Raw genomic sequence first — 22187 nt, forward strand, 5'->3', positions numbered from 1 at the left:
GTCCAGGGGCACTTGTCCCATCGTGAGAGAGCCAGCCTACTGCCTGGAACCAGAGAAACGATGACGCTCCCCTTCCCGCGCGAGATCCCACATGTTTTTCTAAAGCCCGTGGTGATCACCAGCAAAGGAGCACACTGTCTTCTGATGCTTGCTTCAGTCAAGCTCAGAATTTTATTGGCACTCGCACATTTGGCTGTTTATTTCATTAAGTGAAATCTGTTTCTTTTCTGCCCCATACAGAACGTGAAGGATGATGGACAGCACGTTTGGCGACTGAAGCATTTTAACAAGCCAGCCTACTGCAATCTTTGTTTGAACATGCTCATCGGCGTGGGGAAGCAGGGCCTATGCTGCTCCTGTGAGTCGGGGGATAAGTCTGTGGACAGGGTCTTTGGCTGCCTCCTCAGCCCTGGCTCACCCTTTCCACCAGGGTGGGCTTGAGCGAGTGGAGTTCCAGTCACTTGGACAGTAAGGACCCTCCCAAGGCTTAAGCTCTTGTGCTGGGAATCCACCCCTGCAGCCAAGCCAGCCCCGCCCCAAGTCAGCCTGGAGAGTGGAGTTTCCCCTTTCTTGAGTGTTGGAACAGCTCCCTTTGCCCTGGAGGCATGTCAGAGGAAGGTGTTCTGATGGCAGCCAGTTAATGTTCTCATGAACATCTTCACTCATTCCCTATTACACCTGTTACCTCTAGGAACATCTAGGTGACCTCCACTAACTGCTCATGTGGTAGACCTTGCACAGACTGGGTGGGCTTTGTGTTGTTTTTTTAACTCTTTGCTGGTATTTGCAGACCATCTTTCTCTTTAAAAAAAATCTTTTCATTATCATTTGTATAGAAAAAAATTTTTAAATGCAAATATATAGGGGATTAGGAAGACATGGTCATGGGAGAGGTAGGATGGCCTCATGGGTAGAATGCTGGATTCCTCCTTGCTTTTATGGACTGTTGTAAAGAAACATTACCCCCAAATAAGGCTCGAGGTATAGTCATTTAAAATGCTTTCTCTTAGGCAGAAGTGTAGATGTCACAGGAAGGATCCAAAGAATCAGCAGTCCATGAGCTGTGAGAAGTATTTTACTTACAAGAACTTTTGTCAAAGTAGGGTTTTGTGTAGCTCCGCTTAGGTGTGCCAGAAGCAAAAAGAATGGGATTTTTCTTCAATATTTCAGTGATTGCTGCTTTCCTCAGTTGGACACATCCTGCACTTGCAACGGTTACAGTCCTGTGAGCTTTAGTGTAGATGGTTTCATGAGTTGCTATGATTAAAATATGTATGTGTGTGTGTATAATATATATCACCTTTAATCCTATTTTTAATAGCTAATTGATCTTTTTATGGATTTAACATTGTCCTTCCCCAATAAATCCTTCCCCCTTCCCCTCTGGGCAAGAGAACCACTCCTTGCTACAAAGAAATAAAGAAAAGCAAAACAAGTTATGATATTGGGCACGCTCACAAATGTGTGCCCCATTCTTCACCTCTACTTCCCCACCTCTTCACCAGGAGACCAGAAGACACTTTACTGTCAGGTCTTGAAGTCATGATTGTCGCCTTGGTTAGAATCCAGAAGCCTTTCCATATTGCTTACTTTCACACTCTTGTGATCCCTGTATAAATTGTTCTCCTGATTCGATTTTCTTTACTCTGGATCAGTTCACAAAATTCTTCTCAAGTTTGTCTGAAATCTTCTTATTCATTACATTTTTTTTATGGAAAAATAGCATCCTTTACATTCAAACCTGTTAAACTTGTACTTGTTGGTTCCCAGATTTAGATTCAAAAGAATAAATATATAATTTATTGCAATTTCCTAATTTGACAAAGAAGGAAACTAAGGCTTTGAGTATCAAGTAGAGACTAGTGGCAGTTGGTGGTGCTGGGGAAAGAGGAGCCAGGAAGACCTGAGTTCAAATCTAGCCTTGGATACTCATTAGCTATGTGCCTCTGGATCAGTCACTTAAGCTCAATTCTAAAAGGGGGATAATAGTAGCACCTGCCTCCCAGGGTTGTGTGGGAATCCAAAGAGATAACACATATAAAGTACCTGGCAATCTTCAAAGTGTGCTCTCAATGTGAGATAATTTCCCCAAGGTCAGTGGTAATGAATTACCAGTCTCTGTTTAAAGACAGTTCTTTTGACTCCAAATACAAAATGATCCAATCTGAGAGTTGGAAAGAGCCTCAGTGGTTGCCTATTCCAACCTCTACCTGAACAGGAATCTTCTCTCATACCCCATATGGCCTTATCCAGCTTTGCCAAGAAAGCTTCCAATGAGTGGGCACCAACTCCTTCCCAAGGCCACCAGATCCTTTTTCCGTGGAAGATTCTCCTGAGTGTCAAGTTCCTTCTTTGTAATTCCCTCACACTGCCCTACTTCTCACAAAGTAGTCCGTCCACTACTTGGAGAACATTATCACACCCACCCTATACATAGGCATCTCTTCTAATTCAATATCAATGTCCCGGTTCCTTTAGCTGATCCTCATGGTGGGAGCTCCAGAACTTTCTCAGTCTGGTTGACCTCCTGCGGTCCTTTGCTTTTTAGCTTACCGTCATTCTTCCTAAAATATAGAGCCTGGAAATGAATCTAGTGCTACTGGTGTTGTTTAACCTGGACCTCATGGAGTGGATGTCACCTCCCTGGCCCTGGACCCTCTGCTCCCATCCTTCACCAGGACCTAGCAGGGGTCTTTCCTCATGATGGACACTTGGTGAATTGGTCTGTTGATTTCACCTGAATTAAATTGACCTAAAGCTACAACTGTGCAGGTTTACTTGTTTTGTGATATTCCTGGCACATAGTAGGTACTTAATAAATTTTTATTGATTGATTGATTGGTGGAAGCCTGTAATTCTTCTCTCTGCCACTGGACTAAGGTTGGAGCTTTCAGAACTGAGAGCATCTGTTATGTTTAGCTCTTTATGTATACACCCCTAGTGTCCTTTATTTTCTTAAATAAATATCAATTAATAAAAAAGCTATCTATGGGTCACTCAGAACTACATAAAAAGGATAGTGAAAAGGCTCACAAGATTGAAGGAGACCAGAAGTCCTGAGTATTTTGTTTCATTAAACATTAATTCAATTCCAAGTGGCATTCTCTTGTTTCCTTCATTCATATAGCATGGCAGCCTAGGCTCAAGCCTCTCCAGTCTTCTGCTCTTTCTCCTCATCCTTGTCTCCCCTTCCTGCTTTGGGAGGAATGTCCAAGGTTAGCATGAAACCTCTCACCTTCCATAAAGAAGCATTTCATCTTTGGTTTGCACTAAGGGCCTTATCTGTCTGGGTTTCAGCTCTCCTTCATGGTGTCATGAGGGTAGCAAAGCCTCTGTCCCTTCTTGTATCTATCCTGGTTACTTTGACCTCTGCTCACATGGAGCACTTACATGCCTTCCCTCCTTCCCCCGCATCAGAATCTACTTCCATTGCCAAAGCAGAAGGCTGTTACTTCTGCATCTGGTCAAGTCATCTTTCTTCCTCCCCCTGCTCTACACCATGGATCAGTGCACTCTTTTCAGCTCTGATTATGTGATCATACACACACACGCACACACGGCACACACACACACACACACACACACACACACACACACACACACACAGCTTCCACCCCTCCCTTTCCATTTCCACTCTAGCCACATCTATTCCTCCAGACAGAAATGAAAACAATTAGAGGATGGGAAGCTGAGCATCAAAACAATGAAAAACCAAAACGTTGTGAAACTGTGATGGGAACGGATCAGTGCGACCTTGAGCAGGAACCTCCGAGGCTGATCATTGAGAGTTCTGAGCTTCAGAACCCCGAGTGGTAGCTGTCCCTTGATTCTTTTCAGTCCCACAAATATGCATGGAGTGTTTGAAGGGCGGGAAGTCACTCATAAGGGACTTTGTAAAGAGGATTGTGGTTCTCCAGTGAATTGTATGAGGTGGTCTTTCAGGACTTTTCCTTCTCTGAGACACTGTGAAATGTCTCTTATGAATAGGGCTACAGATGGAAATTATTCCATAAAACCTAAGTACTGCTATTTTTATTTCCTTCTTTCCTTCCTTCCTTTCTTCCTTCCTTCCTTCCTTCCCTCCCTCCCTCCCTCCTTCCTTCCTTCCTTCCTTCTTTCCTTCCTTCCTTTCTTCCTTCCTTCCTTCCTTCCCTCCCTCCCTCCTTCCTTCCTTCCTTCCTTCCCTCCTTCCTTCCTTCCTTCCTTCCTTCCTTCCTTCCTTCCTTCCTTCCTTCCTTCCTTCCTTCCTTCCTTCCTTCCCTCCTTCCTTCCTTCCACATCAGGCAGGATATAGTGAAATGCTCCTTCATTCCACAGACTCACAGAATCTGACTTGGGAAGGACTCAGAGCACATTGAGTCCAATGTATGACTGAACAGAGAGTCTCGTGGCAAGATTCTTTGGTGGCCAGAGAAGGTTAACCTTTGCCCATGTTTCCCCTTTCAATTGTAGCTTAGATCTGTCCTTGTGTCTCACTTGAACCCATCCCTGACTGGCTGATAAACCCTGAGGGCTGGGATCAGACTCTACTTAATGGTCGCATATCCCACACGTGGAGAGTAGGGAGGTTGAGTTGGTTCATGGGGAGCATCCTATGAGTTTCTGGATAGGTAAAAAAAAAAGTTCCCTTCGTGTTGATAAGGAATCCATTTGAATCAGAATTAATGAAGAACGGAATTATTTATTTAACCTATTTGGCAACATAAGGAGATAAAAAACCCTGAGACCTTGGAAAGCTCCGGCAGTGGGCAGGCTTTGTAATACGTGGGCCAATGCCTCGGCTTCAGGACATTGACTCCCACGTCTTCTGATCGTCTTGCTTAACTTGGGCCACCTCCACCAAGCCTCAGCAGGGCTGGTTGGTGAACCCCTAGAAAAGCAAGGAATGACCATTGAGAACCTGTACAGCTTCATCAAGGACAGGCTCTGCCTTGTCCATGTTATTTTTGAAAAGTTTTCAAAGGTCTAGCTCATGAGAATACTATATATGTAGTTTACTTAGACTTTAAATTAGATTAGATGTAACTTAGATTTTAACAAAGCATTCAATAAATAATCTCATGGCATTTTGGTGGCAAGAAGGGAGAAATGTGGGCCATATGCAAATCTAACTAGCGCTATTTGGAGCTGTTCGTCTGATCTGACTCAAAAAGAATTTATTCATTAATGACTCGATGTCAGTTCTGAAGGAGGCCTCCAGCAGAGCATCCCAGAGCTCTGTTCTTGGCCCTCTGCTGTTTCACATTTTCATCAATAGCTTGGAGACAGACCTCCAGGAGGTAGCTTGCTCATCCACTGTTCAGGTGACACCAAGCTAGGAGGGAAAGTTAAGATATTGAGTTACAGAGGAAGGGTATAAAAAGAGCTTGCCAGCCAATGATGGTGGGATGAATCTGATAATGTGGTTTTGATAAAGAGAAATATAATGTCTTGCGTTTGGGTTCAAGAAATTGACTTCACGAGCACAAGGCGAGGGAGGCATAAGTAGACAGCAGTTTGTCTCAAGAAACAGCTCAGGGTTTTAGTGGATTGTGAGTTCACGTTGATCAGCAATGTGATGTAATAGTTCAAAAATGACTGAGCTCTCTGGCTGCATTGAGACAAGAAAGGAGGAGGTGGTACCACTGTACCCACCCTGATGTGATGACATATGGAGTGGGGTCATTTCTGTGTGCCACAGTTTCAGGGTATGGAGAAGTTAGGAAATATCTGTGTAGGACAGAATGAAGAAAGGCTTTGAGCCCACGCCGTCTGAGCATTGGTTGAAGAAACTGGGGGTGTTGAGTAGGAAATAAAGAATGTTCAGAGCAGGGGAGGGGAGGCACGATCACATCTTTAAGGATTTAAAGGGCTGTCCTATGGAGGAGGGACTTTATTCTGCTTGGCCCCACAGGACAGGTACAGGAACAATGGGTGGCAGTTCCGAAGGGGCACATTTGAAGCTCAGTATTAGGAGAATCTTTCTACCCATTTGAGCCATCCCAATATGGTACAGAGAGGCGAGGCCATAGAGCCAAGCCGGAGGATGACTATTTGTTGAATACCTTATAAAGCAATTCTTATGTGTGTGTGTGTGTGTGTGTGTGTGTGTGTGTGTGTGTGTTTGTGTGTATGGGTTGAACTTAATAGTTACTAAGGTTCATAAGATCCAAGATCTAGGTGGGATGAAACTTACTCCAACCCCCTCATTTTACAGATGGAGAAACTGAGGCCCAGGTGGGTAAATGGCTTGCCCAAGACCACAGTGGAAGTGATGGCAGAGGCAGGATCTGAAATCAGGTCCTCTGATCTAGGATCTGGGGCTCTGCTGCAGAGAACATCTGCGCAGTCTTTCTCTGAGAAAGATAATAGAATCATCTGAGTGAGTTCTTTAGCTAAAATACCTTGAAAACATAAGAAATATGGCTTGGAATGATGCTGTTGGCTGCTTAAACATCCCTCTCTGATGGAAAAAGAAGCAACCAGGAGTCATATCATAACATTTGAGGTCAAGGAGGCCTTTGGGCATCTAATTCCATCCTCTCCTTATCACCCATGTGGAAATGGGAATTGACCTGCCTAACGTCGTTCAGACAGTAGACAGAAAAGCCGGGTTTTCAGTCTAGGATCTTCGGTCCCACATTTAGGAGTCTTTCCTTTGTAATACACCATGTTGCCATCTTAGATTTAATTGGATTCCCCCTCCCCCATATTTTCATATATTCCATGTTGTTAGATGCAGTAACTTTATTTTATCACATGAACATATTTATATTAAGCTAAATTTCTTTAAGAGTCTAAACATGCAAAGGAATTGGAGATGCTGCTGAGTTCTAAACATTTGATTATTTTTCTGACATTTTCATTCTCTTCATATATTTTTTCCTTTGGTATTCAGACAAGTTTATCAAACAAAACATGTGGTTTAGCAAAGGAAAATGTTGCCTGGAGAGGCAGGGTTAGGGCTCGTATTGGCTTGGCCTGAAGGATACCCACTGCTCTCTGGGGGGGGGGGGGGCGCAGGGGAGAGAAAACCCAGCCATTTAAGGTTGGAATCAATCGATGTACAGCTCAGCAGCGACTTCTGGGGTCCGCTTCCCAAGCTGGCCAGCTGCTCCCCTCGCCCATGGTTTGTAAAATGTGGATTTTCTTCTGATGAGCAGATGACACCAAGCCATTTGGCAGTCATCAATTTTTCTTTAATATTTTAGTCATTTGAGAGTTATTGTGAAAAATTTTCGTGAGGACTGATTTAATTAAGCATTTCCTGCTATGCCATGATGGAGTCATTGTGGCTTTTCCCATGCAGAATATTTCCTGTGCTAATTGGCCTTTTGTATCTCATGGCAAAAACCAGTCTCCTTTAGCTTGTCCCTGCTGAGACTGATTGAATTGATTAGACGGCAATGGGTATGGGATGAGGAGGCCCTGCTAAGGCCGTGCTTTCCCTGGAAAAACATGAGCAGGATGAGAAGTAATCAGGGTTTATCCATGTGCTTCCTTTCAGTTTGCAAGTACACAGTCCATGAACGCTGTGTGGCGAGAGCGCCTCCATCTTGCATCAAGACCTATGTGAAGTCCAAAAAGAACACAGATGTGAGTGCTGAGTTTGCCTTGGCTTCTTGAGGACGGCAGGGCACCACCTGCCATCTTGTTCCTGCTTGCCTAGTTCCATACTCAGTCATGCATCATTACTGAGTCAATCTCCGGGCTCAGGGTTCATTGTCTCTATCTTGTCCCTATTGTCCCATCCTACTTCATGCACCATTCCTGGGCCAATGACAAAGCAAGGTTTGCCATCTTATTCCTACCTATTTTGTTCCCTCCTGGGTCGCACACCATTACCGGGTCAACGGCATGGTAAGGCTCACTGTCTTACAACCCCTGCCCATTGTTTTACTCTAGGTCATGCACCATTACTGGGTCAATGTCAACTTATTCTTACCCCTATTGTTCCTTCCCAGGTCATGCACCATTACTGGGTTGAAGGCAACTGCCCAGCCAAGTGTGACAAGTGTCATAAAAATGTCAAATGCTACCAAGGCCTGACTGGACTTCACTGTGTTTGGTGTCAGATAACAGTGAGTAGAATGAACAATAATCATGGGGAGGCAGGTGCCCTGCGGGCTCCCTGGGCACTGGAGATTGTGGGGTGGACAACACTCATTAACGTGTCCCTGGGGGTCTGCTCAATGGGGCATCTCATAGATGAGTGAAGGCAGCTGAAGGATTAGAGTGTTGGAAGGCTTCTTTGAGGTCATCTGGTCTGGCCCCCTCATTTTATAGTTGAGCAAATAGATTCCTGAATAGATTGGAGCTAGATTGGAGCTGCTCCTGGAGAACAGTTAGGCCAAACTTCCTGAGGCCCCGAGGGAAAGACTTTGAGGATCGAAAGGCCCCTTCTCTGTGCAAAAGCTGATCAAAATCTGCTTCAAACTAAACTTCCTGAAATAGCCACTCTCTCAGCCCCCACAGGTTTCACACGGAGTTCTCCAAATGTATTTGAGTCTTTATTGTTGACAGAAGTCAGCATAGACAGGCCTTCTGAGTAATGTCACTCCAGTGGCTTCTCTGGACCTGTGTGGTTGGCGGGATGGCATCTGTCCCAAGCCTAAAGGAGGCTCTGGTCCCATTATTGTGAAGAGAAAACAATAGAGGGAACTGTCTCAGCTAAGTCAACACAGATACCGCTCTGAGGTGGTGTGGGCAGGGGGGTGGGGTGTGGATTCTCAGAGGTTTACTAGACACACACAGAGGATAATGGAAACAACACACTATGACATACGTTTTAGAATGCAATGAAGTATGTTTTAAAGATAAATATGTTTTCTTCAGACATTTTAAACTATTACTTAGTACCCAGTTATATTTACACTTGGAATTACCCTCAAACTATTATGAAGAATAAGCTTTTTATTATTCTTAATTATGGGTGGTTAAAAGGGAATTTCTAACACAAAGATACAAATATGGTTGTTGGTTTCAGTATTCAGCCCGATTTTGAAGAAGATATGATACTTTGAAACTTTGGAATTTCTTTCTTTTTTGTGATCTTTCAAATATCTATCTTTTTATCTCTGTCCACTCACCTCTGATACCTCCTATCCTGTGGCCACCCCAGTCTTTGGAATTATATTGTTTTTATTTCTGACCTTTTAGGGACCTGCCCCTGTTACTGTATGAGAGAGAGAGAGGAAGAAAATAAAATTAATTGACATTTATATAACACATTATGAAATATATACACAATACTTTACATATATTATTGAGGTACTCAAGATGTTACTGTCCACATTTTACAGATGCGAAAACTGAGTCTCTGGGAGGTCCAAAATATTCCCTAAGGTCTCACTAAATTAGGAAATGTCACAGATGAGATTCCAGGCTGGATCTGACTGAATACAGCTCCCTCCTGGTAGCCGTTGTGCTCTGTGAAGTCTCTTTAGTTTGATGCTTTAATTATTATTTTTAGGAGCGAGCATTTTGATTGGGTAAATTGAAATTCAAGCTTAATTTACCGGGGGCTATAATGCTAATGATGTCAGCACCAAAGATTTGACTTTCATTCTCACTCAGCCCTTGTCCCTCAGTGATTTTGCCTTCACCATCACTTCAAAATCTGTTCTTTATAGAAGGAGCACCTTCTGTCTAGTCATTCAGTCAACAAGCTTTGATTATGCACCTACTATGTGTCCAGCACTGTGATAAACACTGGGGATACAGAGAAAGACAAAAGTCAGGCTCTGCCCTCAAAGGGCTCCCTGTCTAATGGGTGCGGTCATTTAAGAAAGATGTGTTAAATTCTTATTGTGTGTAAAGCCCTGTTCTGGGTAGGGAGAGAGAAACAGATGATATAAGACATGGCTTCTGCCCTCACAGAGCTTCCAGTCACAGGGCTTGATATAATTGACCAGAAAGCCCCTATTGAAGCCCTCTCCTCCCTTGGTATCCATGCCACGGTATTTTCCTGGTCAATTCTCTGATGACGCCTTTTTTCCCTGCTTTAATCTTTCTCACAGCTGCCCAGCCGAGATTCCTCCAGTGATGGCCACCCATTGCTCTCCCATCTTTGCTCAGTGAGGTCGATAGCGTGCATCAAAGCTTGCTTAGATACTTGGGAAAAGCCATTTTCTCATCACGTACCCTTGGCGTGGGTGTCATGGCAGCCCACCCCCACCTTTTCTTCTTTTGTAATTCTTACTGACATCCCCCCGTGAATCTCACTTACGAGATTTGTCCTCTTTTGGGGCGTTTATCATTCCCCAAGGCTCAGTGCATTCCTAGTTCTGACCACATGCCACGCTTCCTCTCATGACTTGCCACTCTCTGTGGCCTCTCCTAAGCTGGCCTCTTCCTGACTTCGGGTGATCAGAGGGACATTCCAGTGCATACTGGTCTCCTGGGCTGCCATTTTCTAGCTAGCAGGATGCCGGAGAGACTTTGTTTTTCTCCTGTTCCTCTGCCTATCTCCTGGCCTAGCTTGCTTGAAAAGATAAGAGAAATATACTATCCCATCAGCTTCCCTCACTGGTCCCTCACCTGCATTGCCCACATCCTGAGGCTGAACCATCGGTGATGTTAATGACCCTCCTGAACTAATCTGATAATGATTAACAACGCCCCCCATCATCCCCTCATCCCAGTGACCTTGAAACCCCTGCTGTCTTCACACAGACTGTTGTTCAGCCTCTACTGCCTCCTCCATTACTCCCAGCCTCTTTCTCATCCCCAACGTTGCATCCTAAAACTACCCACCTTTTCCACTGTGCTGTCTGAAATACATGCCCTGTAGGTAACAAACTTGCTTTCATCTTATATCTTTTCCTTTCTTCATCTGTCCCTGACTAAGACTTGCCTCCTTCTTGATAAAAACAATCTCACTGGCCACCTGTTTCAGCACTGGTCACATTTTCATTCATTAACCAAACTCACTGAGTTGTGGGTACATCTACACCTTGCTCCCTAGAGATAGCTAGGCGGTGCAATAGGTAAAGCATTGGGATGGAAGTCAGAAAGATCTGAGTTCAAATCCAGGTTCAAACACTTATTAGCTGGACAAGTCACTTAACCTGTCTGCCTCATTTTACTTAACTGTAAAATGGAGTTAGCAATAGCACCTACCTCCCAGAGTTGTTTGTGAGGATTAAATGTAATACCATCACATAGTAACGTAATTTATCTGTTTCCCTTCATTGTTACAATCTTCACATCATCATCATCATCGTCACTTTTTGGAGGTTCATTCAATCCATATCAACCACTCAGGATTCTGATAGCTTTTGTCTACCAGACTGCAGGACTGTCCTGTTCTTTCTTCAATGAGTTCAATGCCCAATCACATTCTTTCCCTCTCCTACACCTGCCCCCATTCTAGGGGACCTCAGCATACACATTGCTGCTCCCTCCATAATCCCCTCACCTCCCAGATCTTCAGCTTTGCTCATTTCCCTTGACAAGCTGCTCAACCCCATCTCAGCTGCACATAGGGATGGTCATATTCTTGGTCTTCCCATCACCCACAAACGCTCTGCTTCTTTATTCAGAAACTCTGCAATCTCCTTATCTAATAACGATCTGTCTTACCACCTTTCCCTCTGCCTGCAACTGAAATGCTATAGTCTTCAGCAGGACTTTCAGCACCTCCAAGCCCTAGTTCTGCCCCAGATCATCACCCCTTCACTGTGTATACTCTCCTTGCCTCCTCGTCCTGACCCCTTGCTGAACTGGTTTCACTACACTTTCCTCTTCAAACCCTCTGCCCCTAATCATATTACTGATTATGCCTTGGATACTCTCACCATCTACTTGGTTCACTCCTCCTCACTGATACTGAATGGATCTGGAGGAATTCACAAAATCATGATGAATGGACCAGCTGCACACGTGATGTATGTAATCTCAACTGAAGCAAGACAAACATTTTGTACCTCCCCAATGAACTTGCTAACCCGCTCTCCATAGTGACTTTTCCCACCATGTTCATCCTTTCTCAAAGTTCCCACAGCTCCCTCTCCTTCCACCCTTTTGGTTGAGAACTTTGTCTTACATTTTACAGAAAAATAAATTGAGGTCATTCCCCAAGAGCTCTTTCTTCTCCCCTTCTCAGCTCACATCTCCCAGATGCCTCCTCCTACTATCTCCACCTTTATTCATCTCCTACAACAATGTGCCCTTCTCCTTGCAAAGGAAAACCCTTCACATGCACTAGGAATCCTATTCCATCCCGGTTTCCCCAGCAGATTGACCCTGTCAGTAATTCCTACTTTTTTATTTATCTTCAATCTCTCCCTGCCGGCTACCTCCAAGCCTGCCCACTCTTCTCCATCTTCAAAAAACTCCCTTGGAAAGCATTTAGCTTTCATAGAATACATAGCCTTCCTTTTGTGGTCATGAGAAGAGTATCTATAATGGATATTTTCACTTCCTTTCTTCTCACTTTCTTCTTAACTCTTTACTGTCTGCCTTCTGAGCTCATCATTCAACCACAACTGCTCTCTCCAAAGTTACCAAAGATCTCTTAATTGCCAGATCTGATGGTCTTTTCTCAATCCTCAGGCTTCTTGACCTTTTGGACCCTGTTGAGTACCCTCTTCTCTTTGATGCCCCAACCCTCCCAGTTCCTCAAACTCTCAAACAAGGTGCCATTCTTACCCTCTCTCATCCTCCATATCCAGTCTAATGCCAAGTCCTGGTGATTGTATCTTTATCACATTTTTTTTTTTCCATTCGCTCTCTTCTCCCTTCTGACACTGCCTCCACACAGGTTCAAGACCTCAGCACCTCATTTCCAGACTATTGCAATAGTCTGTGGATGGATCTGCCTGCCCCAAGGCTCTCCCCATTCCAGTCTAACCTTGACTCAGCTGTTGCAATGTTTCTAAAGTGCAGATCTGACCTCCATACTCAAGGTGCTCTGCCTTCAGGATCAAAAATAAAATCTTCTCTTTGGTGTTCAAAGCTCTTTATAGCTTACCCCTCCCTCCCTCCCATCCATATCACCTTCCTCCCACACATGTTCTCTATCGTCCAAAGACACTGGCATCCTTATCATCCCTCTACCAAGACCCTCCATCTCTCAGCTTTGGGCATTTTCCCTGCTCATCCCCCATGCCTAGAAGTCTCTCCCTCCTCATCTCTCCCTCCTACTTTTCACAGATTAATTCATTTGACCCAGATAAAACCCCACCTTCTCAAGGAAGTTTCCCTCTCCCAATCCCCCTTAGTTCTAGTGCCTTCCTTCTGTTGATTATCTTCAGTTGGATAGTGACTCGGTGGATAGAGCACAGGGCCTGGAGTCGGGAAGACCTGAATTCAAATCTAGCTTCAGATACTTACCAGCTATGTGACCCTGGGCAAGTCACTTTTAACATCTGTTTGCCTCAGTTTCCTCAGCTGTAAAGTGGGAACGATAATAGTACCTACCTTACAGGGTTTTGTGGGGATCAAATGAGATAATCTCTATAAAAAGTGCTTAGCACAGTACCTGGCACATAGTAGGCATTATATAAATGTTTATTCTCCATCCCACAATTCCCTTCCCTTCCCACAATTTATCCTGTATATAGTTTATTTCTATAAACTTGCTTGTATATTGTCTCTCCCAATAGACTGTGAACTCCTTGAGAGCAGAGTTTTGCCAGCCCTTAGCACATAGTAGGTGCTCCATAAACATTTATTGACTGGTCACATTTGGTCCCTGACATCTTCTGTACCACATCCCATATCAAAATTAGTTGTGTGCTCTTCTTGGCTTGCTCCCACTGTGTCTCTTTCCACTATTCTTGGTTTGTCCACACAATCTTGGGAGCTTATGATGTCCCACATTGGGTCACCTAGACCATCATGGTATATTGGGGAAGAGAAAGGTGTGGGCTGATATGGTTCTAATGGCATCACAAGGGCCCATCTGCCTCTCTCTAGCCAGACCCTGCACTCCTTGAAGGAAGGGGTAGAGCGGTCACCTCTCCTTCCCCTACGTCTCCTGCCCCAGGCCTGAATTACTAAAGCACCTCTTTCTTTTTTGTTTTCAGGTAAGATGTAGATTATAACAAATAGATGTTCTGTTTAAACATATCTAGATAAATTGCCCCATAATAACTCAAATCTCGATCAGATATGCGGGGTAGGGGCTGCCACCAAACGTGGAAAGTCTCCTTTCAGTCCAATCCCTTTGCTACTTAGTTAATGAACTTAGACTCTGATACTGTATCAGCCTCAATTTACTATATCAGCCAATCTGAAATTAGCCTCCTAAGCAGTAGCTCTTTTTCCCCCAAAAAATATTACCCTCAACCCTATTAAAGATACATGTGCACACAAATACATTCACATGATGAAGTATGACTTAGGCAGCAAAAGTACATTGTAAGTAGGGTATCACATAAGCATTAGACATGTCTGTGTCCTGTATTAGAGTCCTCTAAGCCAAACTCAGCATCCTTCTCTTCCCTAATCTTCTCCTCATCCTTCATTCCCAAGCTTCTCCCAATCTCTGTTCCCATTTATCTCCACTGAAGTATATGTTTCACGGGCCTCAGATGCTGAAAGCACATGGCACTATCTGCCCTGTGGTCTGTGACCCCAAAGCCCTAGTCAGGCAGGCACCCTGTGTCTGAAGGGTGAATGAGTTGGTGTGGACCTTGCAGATCTGAAGGTGAAAGGGATCATATTTGTAACAGCTCCTTATCTGACTTTAGAACAGTAAAGTTACACTCTTTTTATTAAAATATTGAATTCCACATAGTAATTTGAAAAGGTTAAAAATGGCTGGGAAAGAGTTTAAGCTTTTACAAATGTCAGAATTCAGAGAGCGTGCTGGAATTTGTACAAGATTAGGAAGGAAGGTTCTATACATTGACAGCTAGATTTCTTCAGTGCCAGTGACCTGCTTTTTAGGGGGATTGTTTCTTCTCACCTCTTTTCCTCCTTGCCAGAGTCCCATTAAAAGTTTGTCTTTTATTATTCTCATTTATTACTTTTGCAGAATCACAGACGCTTAGACTGGAAAGGGCCCTCAGTGGCCATCTTGTCCACCTAGTACTCTAAAAGGAGGTCAAATGAGATAATGTAGACAGAGAATTTTGCAAATCTTGAGGAGCTATGGAACATTAGTTATTGTTATTAGCTCTTACTCTCTCCATAACACACTGGATGAAAGATCTTCCAGGCTTCGCTCAAAGGCTTGCAAGGAGGAAGAACCCAGGACTTCTTAGGGAAGTCCATTCCACTGTCAGAGATCTCTCGTTATCAGAAAGGAGTTTTTGTTTTCATTTTGCTCACTGTTTTTTTGTTCCTGACCAGGTCTCTGTTGATCTCTTTGAATGTTCTGGCCATTGTTCCTAGTTCCATCCGCTGGGACCAAACAGACCCATCCTGATATCCATACTACATTGCAGCCTTGCTCTCACTTGAAGGCAGTTTTTACGTTCATTCTGAACCTTCTTTGCCCCCCACCCTTTACATCATATAACATGAATTCAAGGCCCTTCATGATCCTAGCTTTCTTTCTCTTGATACTCTTCCGCTTATCATTGCGTCTGTCATCTCATGAAATTTCCTTTCTTATTGAAGAATTACAGAGTACAAGAATCACAAGTGACCTCCACACCCTCTAGTCCAATCCAAATACAAAAAGTATCTCCATTCTAACGTACCTGACAGGTGGAGATTCAGTCTGTTCTTGAAGAATTCTGAGAAGGAGAACCAAAAACTTCTTGTGACAATTCTAATGACCATTCTAGGCCATCAGGTCCAACCTCTAACTAACCTAGGATCCCCTCAACAGCAGCCTTGACTGTTGATCTTGTTGCTGTTTATAATTTTACATTAAAGAATCCTCTAGAATCCTTACACTCTCACTAGTCTTCCATCTCTCCTTGTCCATTGGCTGCTTCCATCCTGCCCACAAACCCTTCTATGTCCTCAGCACTCCTCAAAAAATCTTCCCTTGATCCATCTCTGTCTGCAAGCTGTTGTCCTTAGTCTCTCTTCTCTTTCATGGTTAAATGCCTTAAGAGGGCCATCTACAATCAGTGAATCCCCCTCCTTTCTTCTCACCGTCTTCATAACTCTCTGTAATCTGGCTTCTGACTTCATAATTCAACAGAAACTACTCTCTCCAAAATTATCAATGTTCCTCTGTTTGCTGAATCGAATGGCCTTTTCTCATTCCTCATTCTTTGTGACCCTTTGAAGCCTTTGACACTTTCAATAACCTTCTTCTTCTTTGCCCTTTCTTTTCCCTCAGTTTTAGTGACACTGCTGGTTCTCCTCCTCCTTGACTGGATCTTCTTCTAGGTCTTATCACTAGTCATGAATGTCTCTCTGAGCCTTTTTCTCCTGATATGCCACTTTGCCTTAGTGATCTCACTGGCTCCCATAGATTCAATTATCATTGCTATGGAAGTAATTCTGCAATCTATTCACCCAGTTCAGCCTCTTTCTTGATCTCCCATCTTGCATCTACAATTGACTACATCTCAACATAAATGTCTTGCAGATATCTTAAACTCAGTAGGTCCAAAACCAAGCTCATCATTTTTATCTCAACTCTCCCTGCCTTTGTAAATTTCCTCTTACTGTTCAGAATCCCACCATCCCTGGAGTCTCTCAGGATCCAACCTATTGTCTTCATTGACATCACATTCCCTCCATATCCGATTTGTTGTCAAGTCCTTATGAGTCTTACTTTCCTAACATCTCTCAGATATGCCCACTTCTCCTCTGCCATGGCTCCACCATGCCACAGGCCTTTATCCCCTCTAATTGCAGTAGTTGCTGGTGAGTCTGCCTGACTCAAGTCTCTTTAGCCACCAAAATGATTTTCCTAAAATTCAGATCTGACCATGTCACCCCCCCCATTCAGTAAACTCCAGTGACTCCTTATTATCTATATGATTGAATCTAAAGTCCTGTTTGACCCCCTATCTTTTTATATTTTAGTCCTGTCCACAGACTTTCAATTCTGAAACTCCCTGACTGGCCATATTCTTTAGCTGTCCCCCATGCCTGGAATTCTTTCCCTTCTCATTCTCATTTCTTGGTTTCTTTGGCTTCCATAAAATTCTTTCTTGCTCCTCCTTAATGCTAGTCCCTTCCTTCCACTGGTCATCTTTTTTTTTTCCCAGTCAAAGACAAGGTTTATTAGAACATCTGTCATATTGGGCAGACTCTTAAGGAATCTAAGCATTTGTATCACTAATACAAGTGGGCCTGATCTTAAGAATCCGAGTAGTGGCTAGATTTTAAGGATCTGAGTGCCTTAATGGAGACAAGATGGACCTTATATACATATATAAATACATATATATATACATATATAAATATACATATATACCTTATATAAAAACCGTGGGAGGGATATAGAAGTGGCCAGGTTGTTTGGGGTGACTGGAGGAGGGGTCTAAGGAAGATCTGGATGGGAGTGGCCAGTCAGCTGGGATGAACAGAATGCCTGGGACCTGGACCATGGGTCCAAGGGGGAATGGAGTCTAGCTAGGATTAAGGGTGGAAAGTGGCTTTTGGCCATAGGGAGATAATAGACAATGGAGGGCCAGGTAACAGAATTAAGAGGTTAATGAAAGGCCAATTGATGGGATTATAGGCTCAGGCAAATGCCAGAGATTGGGTCATGTGGGAAAGTCCAGGGGTTTTTCATTTTGGCTTCCAGATCCCATCCTCATCATTCCCCCATCAGACAAGTGGGACTCAAATTCTTTTGGGGTAAGGGGCAAAGATCTTGGCTTCTGAAACTGCTTCCTGCTGGCAAGGGGCATAGCCCTGTCCCTGCCTCAAGCTAATGAGGATGGGATCTGGACCCCAAAAAGGAAAACCCCTGGACTTTCCCGCATGACCCAATCTCTGGCATTCACCTGAGGCTATAATCCCATCAACTGGCCTTTCAATGCACCTAAACCCAACCTCTCAACTCTTTGTTACCCTTAACCTAGCCTAGCCCTCCATAGTCTTACCTCCCTATGGCCCCAAGCCACTTCTCACCCTTAATCCTAGCTAGACTCCATTCTCCCTTGTCCACATGGTCCAGGTCCCAGGCATTCTGTTCACCCCAGCTTACTGGCCACTCCCATCCAGATCTTCCTTAGACCCCTCTTCCAGTCACCCCAAACTACTTGGCCACTCCTAGATCTCTTTCACAGTCTTTCTATATATAAGGTACATCTTGTCTCCATTAAGGTGTTCAGATTCTTAAAATCTAGCCACCACTCAGATTCTTAAAACCTGGCCCCCTTGCATTAGCGATACAAATGCTTACATTCCTTAAAAGTCTGCCCATTATGGCGGATGTTCTAATAAACCTTGTCTTTGACTGAAAGAAGGCTTGGGTCAAAATCTTTCAGGCAGGACTGGCATATTGTGATTTTAGGGTCCCAGCACCCCTAAACCTCTAAACCTCAACAGTCCCAAAGAGGAGGTTGACTAGAACCAAGCACAGGCTGCATCCAGGTAATGATGGGGTGACATTGGCTGGTACCTGCTGTCTGTTACCTACTACAGGTGAATGACCTGTAGTCTAGAAAACACAAATCTGACAGAAAAGACTGCAGGGCCCAGATATGACAGGATAAAACATCCTTAGCTCTGTTTGGATTCAGATAATTCAGTTTTCCAACCAACCAGTATCAAATCCACCTCATAGCGAGACTTAAGAATAGCTAGGTGGGTAACATTCCTTTTCAAAGGAACATAATGGGGAAACTGAGCCAGGAGGATCCCATCTTAGAGTGAGGCTAAAATTGTTCTCTCAGCTTTTCCCAATGCTGACTTCCCACCAGTATCACATTTTCTCTGAGTAGATTGTGGCGTTTCTCTCAGATAGTGGATTATTGATTATTGATGGATTATTATGATCCGTCAGACAACTCAAAATAAAGTCCCATCTCAAGCAGCAAGTTTCACTAATCCCAACTTAGGAAAAACTTTTCCAAGATCTAAATCTCAAATTTAAATTTGTCCTGATGTAAAAAGCCAATCGTTAGAAATTATTTCTATATACTTGCAAATTCTCAGCAAGCCAAAACCCAATCAAACTTTTGGCAAGTTTACACATTAAAACAATAACCAACAATAGCCAAATTGTTTTAGCAGTAACCAAACTATGGAAAGTTGCTTGACATAACTGATACAAAAAGTTCACCAATTTGAAACTTAAAACAAACCCACTACCAATCAGGTGACTTCAATTTTGTTAAATCCATTTCTAAATTATTTTACACAGAGAATCAACATCTCACCATTAACAGTTAAAACAACAACTTTAAAAGAACATACTTACCCAAATTCAGAGGCTAGCTTCTTTACCTTGAGCAGGATGTGCTAAATCTGGTTGATGCTTCCAGGCAAAGGTTGCCCCAGCTCCCAAAGCCATTGCTATTGAGGCCCATGCTGTAAAGGGTGAATTCAGAGGTGGGGGGAAGGGTGAAACTCTCTTCTTTTATGAGAGGGATTAACAGATACCTTCATGACTTAAGGGAAGGGAAGGGAGTTGGAGAAGGGAATGACCAAGGTTGTAAAGAGGTGTTTCAAAACTCCTTAATGATTGATCACAAAACTTCCAGAATCTGCTAAGATGTTTTTAGCAATTCTAAATTTTCCCTGTAATCTCCATGAAGGAGGATCCAGGGGTGTAGAGGGAATGGAGTAAATAAGCCTCAGGGAGCCAAAAAGCATCTGCAGTCTTCCCAACTCCTTAGCCCTGAGAGAACTGACAAAATTGAGCACACACTTCTGGACAGGGCATCCATCATTGTCCTCTATGCTGCAGAAGATATACCCAGGTCCATGACCTCCAACCAAACCAGTGGACCAAGAGCCTGAGAACATCAGGCTGAGTGTGAGACAGCCTCATAACCATCTGCCTGAAAAGAACCATCAAGCCTTCCTAGGTTCTTGGAGAGAGACCCCAATTGCAGAGCAAGAAAGAAGGGGGGAGGCTTACATACCCTCCAGTCTTGGCTGCAGAAGAACTTGGGGTTAGGCAGCTTCTCCATACGGGCCACCAAAATGTTGAAGTTTAGAGGTTTTGGGGTGCTGGGACCCCAAAATCACAACACATGGGTCCTGCCTGAACGAATTCTGCCCAAGCCTTCTTTCAGCCAAAGACAAGGTTTATTAGGACATCTGTCATATTAGACAGACTCTTAAGAAATCTAAGCATTTGTATTGCTTTTGCAAGCAGTCCAGATCTTAAGAATCTGAGTCTGGTTATCTTTAATGTGTAATTATAAGCATGCATATATGCTTCTATATATATGTATGTCTATCAAAATCTGTATCATCTATCTACCTCTTTGTATCTATCTGTAATGTTTGTACATATTTGTTTACATGTTCATTAGATTTCAGTGCAAGGATCATTTGTTATTTTTTTTTTGCCTTTTTTTTTGTATCTCTGTTTGTTAATACAATGCCTGACACATAGTAGGTGCTTAATAAACACTCATTGATTTGACTTTACACCTTCTTTATTTATCTTTTTTTTTCTTATTTCTTTTTGAGCCTGGCTCTCCCTAACTTTCCCAGGCTGAAAGTGCAGCAGCCATTCATGGGCCGATGCCAATACCCATTGGCACAGAAGCTTTAACTTGTTCCATTTATATTAGTGCCAGACTTTGTGCAGACACCCACTCAGAGTTTAGCCCTCCTATAGCTTAGCACTCTGACCCCAGTACTACCCCAGGAGCAGCAGGGACTGGAGGAGCTTACCATCATTCCCAGCTTATTGAGCTTCTCAAAAAAGTTAAATTTGTTGGTGAGTTCCCCTTTCAGCCACATAGGGTGCACATTTTTTTTTCTTTCTCCTCAGAATTATTTCTCTTTGTGACTTTTGATATTTCTTTGTTCATTGATTCAGATACCTGTTTCTGGAATCAGTGCTCCCTGATGAATGGCATTCTTCACTTTGCCTCATTTTACCCCCTGCTACCTTTTTCTTACTCATTGTGGCAGAATCTTCAGTGGGTAAAATGGCTGGGATGCAGTTCCACACTTCCAGAAACTGCAAAGGAATCTGGGCTTGCTTTCTGGCTGCCCATTGAGCTTTCTCTAGTGGTCAATCTACCCACTGACCCAGAGAATGTGAATTTATTAGATACTATACAAAGTTTCTTAATTTAAAATTAGTGATGAGGACTTTGTGACATAAAAGTTATGGATCATAGGATTTGCTTTGTAAGGCTCCTCTAGAAACCGGTAAGAACAGGTCCTAGTTACAGATTTTAGCGAGTCTTTCTCATGCTTGGATTACATGTTGTGACCCTATATTTGGTGGCAGGTGGGCAGGGCTGGCATTAAGAGGAAATCTGGGCAGCAGATTTTGCATTACTAAAATCTGCATTTGCCCAAGAGCCTCGTTCTAAAATCCTGGTCCTGCTTGTCTTTCTTCCACAGGAAAATAATCAAGTAAGGTTTAATTTGGAGAATTTAAAAAAGGGAGAAATCCTATGAGGTCTGCCATGGCACTTTGTGTCTCTTGTACCCATCTCTGGGGCCACTGGTATTTCAACATTGCCCCCGTTTCTCCACTGAAGCCATGACAGGCCAATAGGAGGCATGGTGGGCTAAATTCCCCCAAGTCAACAGACCATATTAAGAGAGAGGGAGGGAGGGAGAAAGAGAGAGAGAGAAAGAGAAAGAGAAAAGGAGAGGAAGAGGGAGAAGGAGAGGGAGAGCGAGAAGAGAGAAGACATCTCCTTTGCTGCGTCTTTATCCAAGTGACACCCACTAACTTGTGTTTCCCATAGCGTCCTTTCCTGGACACTCTTTTACTACTTCACTTGATCTCATCAGTTCCCATGGATTCAGTTATCCTCTCCCTCTTTCTCTCTCACACAGCTTTCTCACAGCTAGTAAGTGTCTCAATCTAGATTTGAATTCGGTTGTTTCTGATTACAACCCTAGTACTCTAGCCAATGTACCAGCTAGCTGCCGCAGGCTCTCAAAATGGGTATCATCCTTGACTATTGACTCATTCTCACCCCTCCTATCCAATCTGTTGTCAAGTCAAATCAATTATCTCTGAAATACACCCCCTTCTCCCTTCTCTCACAGCCTCTACCCTGGTGCAGAACCTCATAACCTTACCTACTGGACTACAGTAGCCTGCTGACCTCAAGGCTCTCCCACTCTAGACCATTATTCACTCAGCTATCAGATTGATCTTCCTAAAGGTCAGGTCTGACCTGACATTAGAA

General features: G+C 43.5%; 1 protein-coding gene across 1 annotated transcript in view; it reads left to right on the forward strand.

The window, feature by feature from the left end:
* DGKB (diacylglycerol kinase beta) overlaps positions 1-22187 on the forward strand; it is a 575035-nt gene that overhangs the window by 133815 nt on the left and 419033 nt on the right. Inside the window, exons 8-10 of the mRNA XM_027872326.1 lie at positions 241-358; positions 7487-7575; positions 7944-8060. Of these exons, the coding sequence (XP_027728127.1) occupies positions 241-358; positions 7487-7575; positions 7944-8060 (324 nt within the window). The remainder of the gene's footprint in view (positions 1-240; positions 359-7486; positions 7576-7943; positions 8061-22187) is intronic.

This window comes from Vombatus ursinus, unplaced genomic scaffold, assembly GCF_900497805.2.
Source record: "Vombatus ursinus unplaced genomic scaffold, bare-nosed wombat genome assembly UNPS02014799.1, whole genome shotgun sequence".
Taxonomy (NCBI): Eukaryota; Metazoa; Chordata; class Mammalia; order Diprotodontia; family Vombatidae; genus Vombatus; species Vombatus ursinus.